This window comes from Triplophysa dalaica, chromosome 24 (assembly GCF_015846415.1).
Source record: "Triplophysa dalaica isolate WHDGS20190420 chromosome 24, ASM1584641v1, whole genome shotgun sequence".
Lineage (NCBI taxonomy): Eukaryota > Metazoa > Chordata > Actinopteri > Cypriniformes > Nemacheilidae > Triplophysa > Triplophysa dalaica.
In genome coordinates, this window is record NC_079565.1 from 1313534 (window position 1) to 1332163 (window position 18630).

Below are 18630 nucleotides of genomic sequence, written 5' to 3' on the forward strand. Positions count from 1 at the left end.
GAAAACTCATACATAGACTTTTATAATTATGTGCATGTTAACAGTCATTGTTATATACACGAGAAAATGATTGGACAAATATTTTATGTCATTAAAGTATATTACATAAATACTTGATGATATCGGACTTCTAATAGTAAAAAAGATTCTTGTTTAAAAACAAATAAGCACGTGCATTTTTAACTAAGTATAATAAAACACAATAACCGGAAATAATTCCACCAAAATGATTTGTATGCTTTCAGAAGTTGTCCTACACGCAGGGTTCAGTTGCGCACTCTCTCGCGTTCTTGTCCTCGTGACGCACGTTGCGCGCAGGCGGTACCCGAACCTCCCACATCCACTGCGCCACAGTTCTGTCACTCCACTCAACACAGTCACAGAAGAGACGCCGATGTCCACGTCCAGTTCGCTCTTTAGATCATGTTTTAAACTCGGATCACTTGTAACCGCTGCGTTTTACGCACTTGTGGGAATCTTACCGACGCCAATGAGCGCAAACGCGAATCCGCTTTTTAACTAAAAGAGGATCTGAGCTGGAAACGCGAGATTTGGAGAAACATTCAGGTAAGATCTGATCTTCTCCTGCTATCCTAACGTGTATCGTCTCATATTCTTTATAATGTAACACGTATGTGATTTATGGCGTGTTAATAACCGGTGCGCATTGAGTGAATGTGTGTGAGAAACCGCTTTGTAACATTTGTTTGCAGTGAATCTTGTAAAGTTAAAAGTGGACTGAAGGTATTAGGGGCTTGTGAACGCTTCAGGAGATTGCGTGGCGTCTGGAAAGGCTCTCTGGAAGGCTGAAAGGGTCTTGTGTTGGCAAAGTGTCCCAAGAGCTTCTGTTCTATTTCTGAACTCATTATCCGGGGCATTCTTTCGGGAATGGCCACAGTTTAGTGTGAAGATGCCAGTCACACAGAATATTCCTCATGTGTACCGCAGGAGTGCTTTGCATGTGTGTCCAAGTGCTAATGATCTAATGTGGGTCTGGACTCAGATGTTTGGACTCAGCTGTGCATGTCACTTCACTGACAACTGGTGCCCGAGCTGTCCGTCCCGGAGCTCTGTGGGTTATCTCCCATCTCCAGCTTAACCAGAAGCCTTTCTGATGGTTTTCATTAAAATTCCTTATTATTATTCTATGCAGATCTAAATCTCTCTCAAGTGAGGCAATGCGTTTTTGTTTTTGCTCGCTCATGTCCTTCCAAAGCTGAAATGGATTTTGGCATTGATAACATAAAGGACCGTTTCTGGGGATCATGTCTGATCAACAAACTTGAAACTATAAGCAACATTGTGTCAGAAACAAAGCAAATGTTCTTCTTTGAGAATTTCACCTGCATTTAGAATTTCTTCAATATTTTTGTCGTTCTGTATTTATTCTTTCTAGAATTGGACCGAATTGGTGTTCGGAAAATAGCTGCAAACAGATTGAAGAACTGCCCTTATGTGATTTATAGAAAAAATAGCAGCACACAAAGTGGGCAACGCAAGGACAAAACGTGGCGGAAATTCCTTATTTAGCCTTTAACTTTTCCTCTAATCCTGATTTATTTTAGTAACAGCAGTTTCACTGGTGAGGCATATTTATCAGATTTAGTGCCGTACAGCAGTTTATCTTTACAGTCTCTGACAGCGATCATTAAGCTGTTTGTCTTGATGCCAACTGGCAGAGTTCAGGCCCCACAGGGGACCACAGATGTCAACAGGACTCAGATCCATATGGAGACTACTTCAACAGCGAGTCTCTGAGAGATTCTTTCTAGAAACACACTGAAGTGAGTCTGACAAGATACCCAACAGCCATCAGGAGAATCTGACAGATCAATTCTTGCACACTTGTGGTGTTTGATGCACTTTTTAACGTTTTTATCTATTAACATCTGTCAAACGTGTTTGGATGTTGAGCTTGTTGTTCTGGGAAAAGCTTTTTGTATTTCATTAAGTTGATGTTTGCAACAGAATATGTCATGTGTGGCTTGTCTTGTGCAGTAGAGAAGTTGATGTTGTGGCGACCTCTAGTGGTGGCGATAGTTTCGTCATTTATTCCCCCTTGTGTTGTTAAAAAAGAAGATATTTTGAAAAATGTCTTGGTGGTTTTGTGCCCATACAAGGGAAGTTGATGGGTTGTTGTTTAAAATATCTGCGTGTGAGTTGCAGAAGAAAGTCAGGTCTGACGTGAGACCCGCTGTGAATGACCTGATGTTTTTCTCAAGTACACCCACATGAATGTTCATCTGAGGTGTGAGATTGATGGAACACTGATGAAAGCATTCGTCCTTAACAGTCAACAGATGGAGCGTGTGGGCCGAGTGTGTGTGTGTGTGTTATAAGAATCATGTGTTGAGTCCTCGTGCCAGCGTGTATACGTCTGTTGATTTATTGAGACGCACACAGAGCGATGCTTGTGTTGAGCTAATCGCAGTTTCACTTCTCGTGCCAAACCGACACACTCTCGGCTTTTACCCAGCCGCAGGGAGACGCTGAGATTCGAGGAGACGGGTAAACTTGTTGAGTGAGAATAAACCGTCTTTCATAACTCATAAGTTCAATTATTCAAAGAGCATGAAAGAATGTTTATGCTGTCCGTGTCCTGCGACTAAATTCACTTTTTTACTTTCAATAACGAAAGTTCCTTGTCTGTATGGATACAATTCAAGTGGGTGTTCTCAAATTCATTTGGTTGTCTTAAGTCTCACATTTTATATATCAGTTTCTCTCGTTGACTAAGTAATAATGTCTCATTAGTCGTCATGCGTTTTAAGTTTACTTGCCATTTGAAATCTTTCGTTCACTTCAGGAATCATTAGCACACGGTGTCCCGTCTGATTGCGTTTGGCACGGCAAACCTTCTGGGTCCCGCTGTGTCCCAACACCTGCTTTACATTATTGCGGGCAAATAAGAGGATGATGATTTCTGTTCTCAGCATGTGTCGTATGACGCAGCGGAAACGGACGTTTACTCATCAGTACCAGACTACCTGCTAGAAGTGTTGGTAAAAATAGTTCAATAGTTGTGGTGAACACTGAACACATATACATGTTATTTCGTATTCTTTCAAATCAATCCTGCTCGGTTTTCAGAGTCTTAGAGAGAAAAATGTTATGTCTGATGTTTATCTTGCTCGTGGTGGTTGCTAAGGTGTTGCCATGTGGTTATTAATTTGTTCTGCATGTTAGCCTTTTGCTTTGTGGATGCCAGGGTGTTGTGTTGTTGCTAAGGTGTTGCCATGTGGTTCTTATTTTGTTCTGCATGTTAGGCTATTCCAGTGTGGTTGTTGAGTAGTTGCCAGGTGAGCCCTTATATTTGATAATGTTTGATATTTGCTTCTTTTATTGTCTGCCATGCGAGAATCATCTTTTTGCTTAGAAAATAACCCAGCATATTTTAGAACGTAGATGTTAAAATGATATTTTCTATCCAGCGTAGGGTCAAAAAGGACAAAAACAAAAGGGTTGGGTTGTAATGTAACCTCTGCTGGGTTGTTTTAACCCATTGCTGGGTCAAAAATAAGCCTTTTCTGGGTTAATTTTACCCAACGGTTTGTGTTTCATCCCTCGACTCGAATCTGGGTTACAGCGATACCTTAGAAAAAACATTTTTGGTTCCACAGAGAACCATTTTTGAAACAGAAATGGAAGTTGAAGGTTCTTTATTGACGATTTAGACTGAAATGGTTCTTCTATGGCACTGTGAAGCACTCTTATTGTTAAGAGTTATCATTTTATGGTTTATATAATGTGAGGTTTTGAGAGATGTTAGAGGGTTATAAGCAACAGTAAAAATCACTCTTTTCCCATGAAATAGCAAAAGTGCAGAAGAAGCCGCGGCGGGTCTGACGCATTAGCTCATCTGTGAACACATGCACACACTGTATGTGGTTTCCTGTGTGATGAGGTGAGGTCACAGGTCACTGTACAGGTGAGTCAATATTGACTGAGGTTCAGTGTGGACAGAAGCTGATTCACATTGACTGTACAGCAGTTCAGTGATGGAGAAGAACAGAGCGTTTGTGGAAACAGACAGACACACAGATGATCAAAGAGCACAAGTTTGTTTGGAGTCATCACACAGTCTTCCGGCTTCAAGCTAAAGAAACATTGAAACGGCAGAAAACCAGATGTGCTCTGACACACACACGCACACGCACACAAACACACAATCAGGAAATTAATTAATTAATGAAACATTATGTTGTCAACGTTGATAATTAAATACATAATGATAATAAGGATTAAATAATAATGATTTATAAAAAAACATATGAATCATTAAATGAAGTGTCTGCTGTCTAATCCGGCCTTATTCTGCAAGAAACGGGAAAAATATTAAATTTATAAGTAAAAAAAATAGAAATATAAAAAAAAAGTTTAGGATGTTCTTCAGGAACGGAGTGAAGTAGTTTAGTCTTCAGTGATCACTCTTGAGGGCTGTATTGAAACGGTGAAAAACGGTCGACCTCTCGGGTCGGTGAAGTGGAATGTAACTCAAAGAGACTCCGGCTGTTGTTACTGGACGTGAGGGAGTTGGTAAACAGCAATGAAACCCGCTTTTAAAGGGCCACCGTGGGACCACGGGTCAAAGGTCACCGGACGATACACCTCCGACCAATGCCACGGTCAGCAGGTCCGTCTGCAGGGCCGCTCGGCGCATCGGGTCAAATCCATTATGAGCTTCTTTTAATGAAAGCCCGTGCTGGAGGAGGGGATTGTGGGTAATTTACTCTCTCGGACCTGAGGGCGACATCTGCATCCCAGAGTTAAACGGAACGCTCGTGAGAGATCTGAGAGGAACGCTGGGCGGTTCCACGGCGACCCTGTAATTCAGAGGCATTATTTTGACTTTACGGCTTCTCTTAATGATTTTAATTGTAGTTGGTCGAGTTGAGCATCAAACGTGCGGTTAAATGAGCTCAATGAACTGCTTCTGATGGAGCTCGTGCCATTTTAATGATCACACGCTGACTAGACCTTTCAAAGGTTTCTCTCTGACATTTTGTGATGCTCTCCTCAAAGTTTGTTGTTCAGCATCTTTTTATTTATGACTTCCAAACATTAACATCTGTTTTATATTATAGCATAAATAAAAGAAGTGTAAATAATTTATTATTTGTCTAACGCATTGCACTAATAATGGGATTCTTTCTCAAATTTGGGGAAAGGAGTTTAATGGAAGTGATGCTGGAGAGGTTTGTTCTGGTGTTTAGTGGATATGACAGACGGTTTAGAAAGACGCAGTAATTGTTGGATTGTCTTTGTGAGTCAACTGTTAGATTGTCACTAAACTGCCACCATGAAACCGGCTCCATCTTGTTGACTTCTGTGCAAACTGTGTGTATGTGGCTACTTAACCAGATTTTGTACTCCAAACCTGACAAGAGCTCCTTTATCGGGATGCCCTCATTTGTAAAGATGCTAAAAGATACATTGGTTACATTTTGTAAGTGTATAAAATAAACATACAGAACGTTTTATGGTTATTTTAGGGTTGGGGTATAGTATTTACAACTAAACTGTGAATGAAAACAATAGAGATCTGTGGAATGTCTTCATTCAGATAGTTAAATAAACAAAGCAAAGATAATTTGGAAGATAAAAGTTAATAGGACTCATTTTTGACCTTGTGGGGACATTTGGTCCCCGTGATGAAAACTGCGGCCAAAACAGAAAAGTTTGTCAAGAGAGAAGATGATCTTGGTTTGTCAACCCATGTGAAAAAAGTGCACTTCTATAATGCACTTAAAGTTTTCACACACAAGTTTTCACATTTTTTGTACTTTGGTACTTTTTGTACCATCATTTACTAACCCCCAAGATGTTCCAAACCTGTATTCATTTCGTTGTTCTGTTGAACACAAAGAAAGATATTTGGAAGAATGTTAGCAACTAAGATTTCTGGGGCACCATTGACTACCATAGTAGAATTTTTTTATTTATTTTTTGTTATGTTGAACACAAAAGAAAGCAAGAATTCAAACATTCAGCAATTATCCAAATATCTTTCTTTGGGTTTTACAGAACCAAGAAATTATAGATTTGGAACAACTTGAGGATGAATAATTCATGACCATTTTCATTTTTGGGTGGACTATTGCTTTAAGAGACAAACAAATGTTATTTGGTACTTATTAAGATAAATTAGTACACTTAGATGTTCTTAAGATTGATACGTTATTAATATGAACTAAAGTGCGCTTTTAACATATCTCTGTATTACAAAATAAGTACACTTGAACACAAGTGCAAGGAAAATGAGTTCAAGTGTACTTCCAGTGGTAACTAATAATTTGTTTTTATATTATTTTGATATCATAAATATAATATACATTAATATTTTAATAAATAGATAGTATGTTAAACATACATTCTTCAAAATATCTTCTTTTGTTTTCTTCGGAAGAAAGACTGTATACAGGTTTGAAATGACAAGAGGGCGAGTAAATGTTGACAGAATGTTTTTACTTTTGGGTGAACTGTCACTTTAAGTACGAGATTAGTGTGTGAAAATACAGCACTTTAAACACAAACATATTTCTTTTCAAAGTGAACATGCATAATGTTCTTAAAGTTTTAATCTTAAATCTCCAGAACGCTTGATGTATGTTTAACAGAACATTCATGTGTACATTACTTACATGAATGAGTTTTAAAGGGAAAGTTCACCTAAAAATAAAAAACCTTTCATCATTTACTCAACCTTGTGTCATTCCGAACCTGTTTGACTTCCTTTCTTCTGCAGAACACAAAACAAGATATTTTAAAGGACTTTGATGACCAACCCCATTGCACTGTCCCTTTAAATGCATTTGGATTCCTCTTGAGCGCTTCAGAAAATAGTTTGTCTGTCTGTGATAATCTCTCAGTCAATACCAGTGAGGATAGAGCCGTTGACCTCTTGCTGTTCTGTAGGGCTGTAGTTTTTTTTTACAGTAGAATAACAGTGTTTTATTGTTCTTTATGGCCGCTCCTTTGTCAGTCTTGTTTTCTGATAACGGCCGTTGGCGGGTCATTAAAGTCACAGAACGGTCTCACTTTTATGAGAAGGAGTGGACACAACTGAGCTCTATCTGAGACAATAGCTCTTAACTGTCATAAATAGCAGCCAATGACCCTCAAAGCTGAACTCCTGGAGCATGCTGGGATATCTCAAGCCAATACACACGTGACCTACAAACGTTCCAGTCCTTAAGCATCACTTTTGGACCCAACGCATGTGTCTTTTTCTAGTCCAAAGGTTTAGTTTCACCATCCATGTGATTGTTGGCCCACATTAAGTTTCTGAATTTAGGACGTTGTCAAATGTAGGTCAGTCCTCTGGGGCCCGAACATGTTAAAGAAGGAATGCGACTAGCTCTGGGTCTTGAGTTCTGGGTTCTGAGGACATCCGGATGTGCCGGGTCAAAGTTTTACAGCCCGAGAGGGTCGAGCCAGGTGTGAGGTGCTGGGTAACTCTCTGTGACCGCAGGGGGTGGAGAGGTAGGCGGGGGTGCCAGAGATTTACGGTCCCTCTTTGCTCAGAAAGGATCGCAGGTCAGGGATGTGTGACTTGTCTTGTTTTATACTCCACAAGAATTCATCTTTAACCCTGAACTGTGAAGCCAGAGCTAACTTTACCGCAGATAGAGCCGTCACGTTAAGGGGCTTTCCTCGAAAACGTTAGTATTTTTGGATTAGATGACTGTGTTGGCATCAGACAGTGTTTGCTGGGGTCGAAGGTCACCGACCTGGGTTTTGTCTCGAATGGCAAAGTGTGACACGAAGGGCATTTGCATGCAACTTTCCACGGTGGATTTCAAGACTTGGGGAATAGTTTGACTATTTGAAGGGATAGTTAAAAAAATCTATAAATACAAATCTGTCGTCGTTGGTTTACTCTCGTCTCAATGCAAATCTAAAAATGACAAAAAAAGAAGATATTTTGAGTAATGTGATTTTGGGTTCATACATTGGAAGTCAATGGGGCTCAACGTTGTTTGGTTATCAGGTATAAAATGGGTGAATAAATAATGAAAGAAGAAAAAAGATCTTCAAAGCATTGAAACCAAATGATGACAGAAAACGTAATGATTAATTGACATTTATGCATTTGGCAGACGCTTTTATCTAAAGCGATTTACAATGCATCGTCCTTTACATTTGTTTCTAAGTATGTGCAATCCCCTGGGATCAAACCCACGACCTTGCCATTGTTAGCGCCATGCTCTTACCACTGAGCTACAAATAAAAACGTTATTCAAATAAAAACGAAAACACATGCGACTTTCATTGACTTCACATTTTCCCCCATTGAGGTCCATTTAAAGAGCCGATTATTGTCCATTTGGACTCGAGAAAACCAATTCCTCCACCATCTGCAGCCTGACATGATGGAACTTCTCAGTGGGCGTCTGAACTTTTCACATGCGAAAGCCTCTTAGTAAGATAGAGGGTTTGTTTATCTTGCTGCAGTCTGCTAATACGAGAGGGAACGAATTCCCTCTTCCTTTTTGTTTCGGTAACAATGAGGGCCGTGGTCCGGCCTGAGTCCTGCTGTGTTTACATCTCTGTGGACTTGACTGCAACAATGGCGTTGTCCTCCAAAGAACCTCCACCACCACCGGCCCATTAGCCTTTCTTCAGGGAAACCGTCGTAAAAGTGGCTTGTCACAGATTTCCTGTGTGCTCACGTTGGAAATGAACAAAACGGGCTTGACTACGGAGTCCGGTCAGGATTACGTCACGAATCATTGAATCTGACGCTTGGAAGTGTCTGTTTCATGAGCACAACGTTGGTTTGTCTTGAAATGTTCGGGGGTCACCAATAAAGACCACCCTGAGAAGAATTCAGTTTCATAACTTCCTCTAAGAACCCTCAATTAGGGAACAAGCGGCCCTGTCCCGCTAAACGGGGAAGCTTTGTTTATTTCAACAACAGGAAGGTCTTCACCTTTTGCACATTCCAAAGGAAATGAAGGAACCGTCTTCCAGGCTGTTTTTCTGAGGGTCCTTCATTCACTTTCAGTTTTTTGGTTACAGGGAAGTCCGTTTACGGAAGTCGTGCCACGTGGTGGCCATGTTTGCAACACCTCTGGGTAGTTATTCACGTCATAGGAAGTACACAGTCCTATCTAATTGAATGAGGGAAGGCAGATATTTCTCAAATCGCTGACAAAAAACACAATGAAACAACATATTTCCGATTGATAATTAAACTTTGGTTGAAACTTTGGTTTGCTTCGCTTAAATTGCGCTAACAATCCCTGTCACATTCTTGACGTCTCTTCTGAAACTCAAAACGGAGACGACTAAACAAAACCAATTTCGATAAACCACGATATGGATCAACAGGACAGATTTGGGGTGTTTGAAGTGAGGGGGGGTGTGAGTGTGTTTATTGGGGATGGGGGGGTCTGAACTGCACAGTGAGTGGTCGAGCAGGAGTTTTGTGGGAGTGGCTCCACAGCAGTGGATGGAAGATCTGTGTGCTTGATCTCTTCGCCACACTCTCCGCAGTGTGTGTCACGATCGCAGATGTGAATGAGAATTACGAGAACTCGTCTGGTTTGGATTTAAATGCTGGACGTGAGAACATGTAAAAACCTGAGGATACTTGGAGACGACATCATTCGGAAAGCGTTAAATTGCTTGGAGACGCTGGCGAGGTGAGCTAAGTGCTTTTTAAAAAGACAAATGTGGTGCTGTGGTGTGTGATTCACATTAAACCTTGTTCGTATGGGAAAAGAAATGACGTGTCTGAGTGAAGCGTTCAGCCTGTATTTTCCTGTGGCGAGAGTTAGAAGCGTTCGCAGATCTCGGGCTCTTCGTTGAGCTCAGTGAGGGTCTGGTGGAGGTGCGAAGGACGTGTTTTGTGGGTAAATATCAGAAGGTTACAGTCATCTGGCTCCGGTGGGACAGAATGCAGGTGGTCTTCCTCAGAAGTCCTCAGTCTGCTGGAATGAAGCCTTGAAACCATTTGGTCTTGGAATAACATTCATGGTGATGAATCAAGTTTGGCCAAAAGTTTGTGAGGATCACCCAAATGTTCCTGAATGACTCCGATCTGACGGCTTTCATGTTTCCAACATCTAGTATTCTGACTTAATCCTTAAAAACTTTCAACTCAACTTAATCCTTAAAATAATTTTTGACTGTATTTTGTATCGGGCGTCATTTTGACAGAACCGCAATGAGAAGTGATTTGTGAGTCGTTTCTTAAGTTTTGGCGTTGCGTGAATATTTTCGGATATTTTTACTTTATTTCAATTCCGCTATTCTGAGTTGTAGCTATTAAACTGAATCATTAATATGCCAGCAGTACATTTCTGCATTAGTGTTAAAGTATAACAGGAAAAACTGAAGCTTATTAGCAAAAGTTCAAATGAAAAAAATGATCTTTACAGTTGTGATTCTTGTATACAATATTAATATAGGCAGTTATTGACGACAATTTAATGGATATTATGATAATAGATGATAATCATATTTACTGGCTCTCATTTAAAAGACTTGTTTTAACACACATCACGTCATTTTTTAAGTACCTTTTAGACACATTAAAAATGCGATAAACCAGACAAATAATTTACATTTAATGAAAATCTAGTTTAATATGGATAATTTTCTTATTCTCCAAAGTTGTGACAATGATATGTCATTGGTGGGGCCTGAACCTTTTGTCATAAAATGCAAAAAGTTTTTTTTAGCAGCTGTGGATGCCAGAAAATAAAATAAAGGAACATAAAGATAAAATACAACACACATCTCTGCAGTTTAAAACTGGGAAAAGGGTGGAAAATGGAATTCTTAAGCTTTTTAAAGTTATATTTTTTTTTTTTTACAATATACAGTTTTGTGTGTGTGTGTTTTCACCATAAAATTGTCATTCATACCTTTAGCTTTAAAAACTTGCGCATGTGATAGAATTAAATATGTCTTGTTAAATCTATTCCAGTTCATTACAGTAAAGTTTTGTTTTTACATTAAACCAATAAACGTGTTTTACTGTAGCACTGTTACACCATTTTAGTTTTTCCATTAAAATGATGAAACATTTTTCACAGTTGTATGCAAATTACATAGTTTGGAGTTTGCTCTTCTATACGTGCCCTCATCTTTGGTTACGACATAGCTTTATTAACAGTATTTGTAAATGGTTCTCTGCTATGCTGAAGGTCCATTACCATATGAGTTCCCTGTGCATGATCACCCGGGGTCATCCCCTCCCCAGGCCATTTACACCCCCCCACACCTCTATCTACCCCCCATCAAGGGCCATTCAGTCCTCCGGTGGGTGGATCTAACAGATATGCATCTGAGTCCTCCAAAGCCATGTTAACAAGCAGCCCTACAAGAGAGCGACCGGTTAAACATCAGAGCTCCGGGGCTTCTTCAGGGCTACAGACAGGAACTGCCGTGGGTACCCCGAGGGTCCCCGCCATTCACATTCACGTTAGGTTTAATGCGCAGTTTCTCTTCAACTCGATTGGTGATTGAATGAGGAAGTTCAAGAACTGATGCTGATTGGATCTCGGGCGGAAATCGCATACTTATAAAGATATTTTGAGAAATGTGCCAGTGGGTTTGTTGGGTTATCGACGTTCTTCAAAATATCTTCTTTCGTGTTCTGCAGAAGAAAGAAAGTTTTACAGGTTTTTTTTGTTGAACTCACACAACGTGTCTGTTTTGCCTTTTTTGGGCCAAATTAAATAGATTTTTGGTGGGTATTTGGTCTCATTTGTAGTTGAAAAGCAACATTTCAGATAACCTGTTTTGAGTTTCAGTTTACACAGACAGATTTCTGGAAACAGAAAAAAGAAAGTCAATCAAACTTGACAGTTTAAAGATCAAATGTGTTCACAACCTAACACATTGATATTTATGATTGTAGTGTGAATACACACAATAAATCAAGAGAATTTCAGGCCCGGACACTTCAAAGAACACACAAGTGTGTTGAGTTAATTCAGTTGTGTGGTATCTGCAGACACGTCTGTGTTCATTGAAGTTTAAACATTCAATTTACAGAAAAGTGTTCTTGTGTGTTTTCATGAAAACTGTTTTTGATGGGGGAGGACTTTAGTTACACATCAGGATGTATTTCAACTCACCTGATTCACTTTTGTTGAGTTTAACAGCCTAGTCAGGAAGCAAATCCAAACTATTTCTGTGTGAATCATAAAGAAACAACAGGATCAAGTATATGAAGCCAGTTTTTAAGCAAAGGTTTGTTGTGTTGTGATTTCACGTTCTTCACATGTAAGCACAGTGTTATTGTCCACCTGTCAGTGTCTTCTTCAGTCCATCATCTCACCTGTTTTCATTGCAAACGCGGCAGTTGTGAGATGAAAGCGCCTTGATGTCACTCGGCAGGACGTGATGCGGCGCGGCAGGTTCTGGGTTCAGAGAAAGACACGCAGTTCAAGCGTTACCATATGGCTTTGTTGTGCTTTGTGTCCTGAAAGAACTTCAAAGGGCTGACAGAAGAACACCAGAGATGTTGTATTGAGGAGTTTCAGTGTGAGGGACGTCCACTTCAGGTCTCACCGCGAGTCCCGACAAAGAGTTAAAAGCTAGCAGAAATAAATCGAGTCCGAATGAAGTTTAGAGGGAAGATTGGACCACAACCGCAGTGAGAGTAAAAATGCAGTCTGTTTACGAGCCGAATCTATTTAACACACCCGAAGCTTATAGATATTTATTTAAAGGGACAGTACAGCCAAAAATGAAAATTCTGTCATCATTTATTTATCATCACGTGGCTCGAAACCTGTATGTACCCAAATGGGACACAAAAGTAGATATTTAGACAAACGTCTCAGGGGTTTTGGGTTCATACAATGGAAGTCAATGTGGGTCAGTGTTGTTTGGTTGCCAACATTCTTCAAAATATCTTATTGAGAAATCCCTTTCTCATCCCTCAGTAATGTCTCTTGCGTTTTTATACTCATGACATTGTTTTCTCTCCAGCAGGTCTATCTGATGAACCTCGAGAATTCTGTCGGTTTCCACGGCGACGTGAGGCAACGGGACATGGAGGCGAAGGTCAACAAGCTCACGTTCGGCTTCCAGCGGAGCTCCACGTCAGACGACGACTCGGGCTGTGCCCTGGAGGAATACGCCTGGGTGCCACCGGGACTCCGACCAGAACAGGTAAAGAAGATTTTGCAGTTCGCATTTTAACGCGCTCGGGTAGCCGTCCAGATGCAGTCTTCAATAAAAGCCTCCAAATGTTGCTCGGCCGCCTACAGAGTTGGCGGGCTCCGTTTTTGTAATGCGAAACTGTGAACGCCACAGGCATTTGGGAAGAGGAAATGCTGCTCTTTATTTACAAACTTCTTCATGGAAAATCTGCAAGTCATTATGTAGAGATGCCAGACGGACAGCTTGAAACCATGAGGAGCTCACAGCAACACATTTTTCCAACTTTTTGTGTCGGTGAAATCTCTCCTCTCGGTCCTGGTGATGTCCCCTTTCTATCCCTGCCCTTTAAATCCCCCCTACATAAAATCAGACTGGTTTAATGGCTGAGAAAAGGGTCTAAAGCAATTGCAGAGCCGTCCACAGCTTTTGTGTTCAAATGTAATGTCTTTACAGCGGCCATTCTGGGAATTGCCGGGCGTATTATAGGTGATCATTGCGTAGAAGAAGGGTCCCGGGGGCGCTGGAGGTAATATCAGCTGGAGATGAGCCAGATTTACGAGTTCCTGATTGTCAGGTTTAAATGGCATTCCAGTAGAGCGGCTCAACATCAGCGGGGTTCTCTTCGCGCCGGAGAGGACAAGCTCATTCCAGCTGTTATGACTGCCACTCGTAAAGCCAACAACCACACCCCCACCCTCGCAAGGCAAAGGTCAACGTGTCAAAGAAACACAATAGATTACAGTAAAAAGTCTTGGTGATGAAAAACAGGACGCTCAACTTTTGTAAACGGTCAATGGATGGAAATGAAACAGATTGAATGCAGGCACGAGGGTCATGGGTTCGATTCTTCGAGAATAAAAGCGTCTGCCAAATGCATGAATGCGAATGCAAATGGCGAGCCAACAGTCCAACAGGCATTGGTTTGGCTTATTCTCATACGAAGTAACCGTAGGTCCTGTTAGCACCTGCTGATAACATCCGTCTCGGGTGATTCGATCTCATGTGAACAGCTGAGACAGATTGACGTTCACACCATGTGTCTCAAATACTCTCCTGTGACCACTTGTGACAGAATTTCATTGACGGGAAGGTCTTTGATTCTATAACCACATACAACGTTACAACATTCCGCCGTGCCACATTTATTAAATTTATCGCATTTTGCTTCAAACCAAATGTGACACGTGGCAATGCTTATTTTATTTTAGGCAAGCACTTGTGTTCATGTGATCTATGTTTTTTTATACTTTAAATATTATAGTTTTGTTTTCAGTTTAATTTAAGAAGTTTTATTTAGATTTTGAGTGTTGGGTTATAAATGAACCTTTTAGCCTAGTTGGGTTGTTTCAACCAAATAATTTGTGTTACAAACATTTAAACATTTCTTGGTTACTTTAACCCAACAGTCGTCGATTTTTGAACCAACAATGTGTTGAAATAACTCAGGATGAGGGTAGCTTTTATTTATTTATATATCCATGATCATTTTAGTTACTTTTTTATTTGTTTGTTTCTAATATTGTTATATTAATGTATTGTTTATTTAATTTAAGTTTCTATTTATTTCCAAGTAATAACTTTTGCATTAACTTAAGCTTATTTTCATTCAAACTTTTAGTTTTTAATTTATTTATTTTTAATTTTGTTTATTGTTTCATTGCTAAATTTCATTAGATTTCAAATAACATTTTGGCCAATATTTTATTTTATTTTAATGACCATCAATTGTTTAATATTTGTAATTTTTAATAAACCATAATAACCCGACTCACCTGATCTTTCTCATCTCCAGGTTCAGCTTTATTTCTCTTGTCTACCCGAGGACAGAGTGCCGTATGTGAACAGCCCCGGAGAGAAGAATCGTATCAAACAGCTTCTGTACCAGCTGCCTCCACATGACAATGAGGTGAATTTAAACACACAAACAGCCGTCAAAGCCTCTATTGTTTCCCAGCATATCCTCAGTAAAAAATGCCCACATGTCACATTTCCAAACCCACTCCAATATCTTTCAAACTGGTATGAAGTGTGGGTGTTTTAGCTTCGTGAGCTTCACCACGTCCCCTGCATTCCCCTCGGCGTCACAGAGAGAAGCTTTGTCACTTCATATGTCTGTGGGTTTTTGTACAATGAGACTTTTGAGCAGATGGTTTTATGATGCTGCTTGTGGAGACTCGATACATGTGACGGAGAGATTCTTTGCATTGCTGTGGTCTGAAAAAATGCAGAATGAGTGTGTGTTTCCAGTTCAAGCATGAAACTCTTGATTCTGGTCTAAACATAAGGACTGTTTGTGTCTCTTTTCCTCTCGTTGAGGTTTAGTAAACAAAAGTAATCGGGAGTTTGATATCAAATGGTGCACATCAGGAAAATCGATAAAAATGTATCTTGCACATTCGTGTCTGTTCTCCAGTGTACGGACCGTAAACATGTTCTTCCTCAGGTGCGGTACTGTCAGTCTCTCAGTGAAGAGGAGAGGAATGAACTTCAAATGTTCAGCCTGCAAAGAAAGAAAGAGGCTCTTGGACGAGGAACATTGAAACTGCTGCCGAGGGCGATGCTTCATGCCACGTGTGAACACGTAAGCATTTCAATCATTCCTGAAAGAATTCTGTCAGAAGGAATCTGATGATGATTGTGTTTTGGTAATTTAAACGTGGTTTTGTTTTCCATCAGTGTGGGGAGAACCTCAGCGGCGGGGAGATGGTGGTATTCGCCTCCCGGGCAAGACCTGGCCAGGTTTGGCACCCAGCGTGCTTCACATGCTCCACCTGCAATGAACTCCTGGTGGATCTTATTTACTTCTACCATGATGGGAAGATCCACTGTGGGCGACATCATGCAGAATTGTTAAAGCCACGTTGTTCGGCCTGTGACGAGGTGAGCTTTGTTTTTCCTCAAAGTTGTATTTTGCATCGTTTCCTGTGCACCCTTATATAATCATCAGTGTTTTTCCAGATTATTTTCGCTGACGAATGCACAGAAGCAGAAGGTCGTCACTGGCACATGAAGCACTTTGCTTGCTTTGAATGCGAGACCATTCTGGGTGGTCAGCGGTACATCATGAAAGACGGGCGACCGTACTGCTGCGGTTGCTTCGAGTCACTGTATGCAGAATACTGCGAGGCTTGCGGCGAACACATTGGTAATCCCGGATGTCTCGTTCAGATACTCAGCGTCATCCACCACAAACCACGTTTCCTTATTGACCTTCTACTGTTTGTTTTTCTCTAGGGGTGGATCATGCCCAAATGACGTACGACGGCCTTCACTGGCACGCCACGGACGCTTGCTTCAGCTGTGCTCAGTGCAAGAGCTCCTTGCTCGGTTGTCCCTTTCTACCCAGGCAAGGCAGAATCTACTGTTCCAAGGCCTGCAGCCTGGGTGAGGACGTCCATGCCTCGGATTCTTCGGACTCAGCTTTCCAGTCCGTGAGGTCTCGGGAATCCCGCCGTAGCGTGAAGTTGGGAAAAAGCAGCCGCTCCGCAGACCAATGTCGGCAGTCCCTACTCTTCTCGCCCGCAGCCAACTACAAGTTCCCAGGACTGTCCGGGAATGCGGATGACACCTTGTCCAACAAGTTCTCAAAGCTAGGCTTCACAGACAGCCACTTTTGGAGGAACAGGGAGGAGCAGGAAGCACCCGAAGACCACGAGGAATGGGCCGAGCATGAGGACTACATGACTCAGCTGCTCCTCAAGTTTGGCGAACACGGAGTGTTCCAACAGCAAGAGGACAGCAGACCAGACCTGTGGATGACTGACTCGGAGGTCAAAAACAAAACCCAACGGAGGGTTCCACTCAGCGGTGAGAGCGAGAGTCTGGCCAGTAAAAAGTACAAGGCAGACATGTACTGGGCCCAGTCCCAGGATGGACTGGGTGATTCTGCGTATGGCAGTCACCCTGGACCTGCTAGCAGCAGAAAACTTCAGGAGCTCGATTTGGATGGTGCCAGCTTAAAGGACGAAGACAAACTGTGGTATGATGACTCGCTGGAGTGCATCACATATGATCTTAAACAAGCGGAGCAGAACGTCCGGGCCTCCATGGACTCCTTGGCACTTTCCAATATCACAGGTGAGACTTACATAAGCCACGGAAACATTCAGTTTGTAGGTTCTTTAGCAGTCCTATTTTTAGAATGTCAAACATTGGTTTGAACCTTCATTGAGTAATCAGTACTTTTCATCTTTGCAGGTGTTTCAGTTGACAGGGACATGAAAGAGAAACCGCTGCTCTACCCTTTTCCAAAGTTCTCCAGGTTTGACAACGAGAACTGCGAGAACGCGAGCAACATGGGGACGTTGAACTCCTCGATGCTTCACAGGAGCGCCACCTCCCTAAAGAGCCTTACCTCGGAGCTTGAGTGCGTGGAGATCGTCGAGGAGGACGAACAAGAGCAGGTGGTTCCTCTTCCAGAGGAGAGGCCCAAACTTCACCTACCTGTTTTAAGAAGGAGCAAGTCCCAATCCAAACCACAGCAGGTTACGTTTTCAGACGACGTTTTAGATAACGGACGCTATGACGACTTGGAGGTGCGACAGGCTCCCATGAGCGAGCGCACTCGCAGACGAGCGTACCACTTTGACGAACAAGACCAGCAAGGGCATCGCCATCACCACCGGCGGAGAAGTCGGAAGTCCCGTTCGGACAATGCACTTAACATGGTGCCCAAAGAAAAGGCCCGTAAGTGCTTTAAGGAGGACCGTCGGCAGTGTGGCCCGGGTTCTAATGCTCAGTATGGACTGCACTCATACGCACAAGCTGACGCTAACAACAGTTTGCACGGCCAGGCCAAAGAGAGATTTCTTCAGTTGTATGGTGAAGACGACGGTTGGTGTTCTACTTGCTCCTCTTCCTCGTCTGAATCGGAGGAGGAAGGATTTTTTCTGGGTCAGCCTATTCCGCAACCAAGGCAACCTCGGTACCAGTATTACGCTGATGAACTTCCCTTTGGCACACGGACAAAGTCCAAACAGAAGAGAGGACGCAAGGGCAAAAACTGTATCATTTCCTAGAGTCCGTATTGATTATGAAGCTCTCTGTAAACAAATGCCAGGAACCTGCTTTGATCTGTTGCTTTAAATTGTAATGCAACTCGGTCCACATCGCACATGGAGCGTAAACAAGACTGAACCCATGCTTAACTCCAGCAGTAATGCATTATCCGAGATAAAGAAAAAACTGAATGAATACGATATTTATGAAGCCGCCTTTAGAAACTAACGGAGAGAATAATTTAACGTTGCAAATATGAATGTGTATATATTGTAAAATGTTGAGTTAAAGCGAATATTTTTATATCCCTGAGTTTCAAAAGATTTTTGTAGAGAACGTTTCAGGAAAAAGAACCACGGAGCGAAGATTCCACTTTTGTTAATCAGGGTTTTAAAAATAAATACGTAACGTGTCACAGTCGGTCATCTCAATGTCTTTGTTTCTTTTGCACTAAAACATTTTGTACATTATATACATATTATCCAGAGCCTGTGGGAAGTGATATTA

General features: G+C 41.5%; 1 protein-coding gene across 3 annotated transcripts; it reads left to right on the forward strand.

Annotated features, from left to right (window-relative positions):
* Nucleotides 1-380: 380 nt before the first annotated feature.
* On the forward strand, nt 381-18543 carry prickle1a (prickle homolog 1a). Of its 3 annotated transcripts, none has more exons than XM_056740463.1 (8): nt 381-567; nt 12952-13134; nt 14918-15031; nt 15569-15706; nt 15802-16005; nt 16084-16270; nt 16360-17202; nt 17323-18543. In XM_056740463.1, the coding sequence occupies exons 2-8, from the start codon at nt 12964-12966 to the stop codon at nt 18141-18143; spliced, it is 2478 nt and encodes an 825-aa protein (XP_056596441.1). In that variant the 5' UTR covers nt 381-567; nt 12952-12963; the 3' UTR covers nt 18144-18543. The 3 variants fall into 3 exon arrangements, with proteins under 3 accessions (XP_056596441.1, XP_056596442.1, XP_056596443.1); XM_056740464.1 differs by having other exon boundaries at nt 12955-13134; XM_056740465.1 differs by lacking the exon at nt 381-567 and adding an exon at nt 9484-9647 and having other exon boundaries at nt 12955-13134.
* The last annotated feature ends 87 nt before the right edge of the window (nt 18544-18630 follow it).

Bases quoted from the DNA above. Each gene is read 5' to 3' on its own strand.
- prickle1a (XM_056740463.1), top strand. From the start codon at position 12,964: ATGAACCTCGAGAATTCTGTCGGTTTCCACGGCGACGTGAGGCAACGG. The intron at 15,032-15,568 runs GTGAATTTAAAC...GTTCTTCCTCAG, and splicing joins TGCCTCCACATGACAATGAG to GTGCGGTACTGTCAGTCTCT. The intron at 17,203-17,322 runs GTGAGACTTACA...TCATCTTTGCAG, and splicing joins GGCACTTTCCAATATCACAG to GTGTTTCAGTTGACAGGGAC.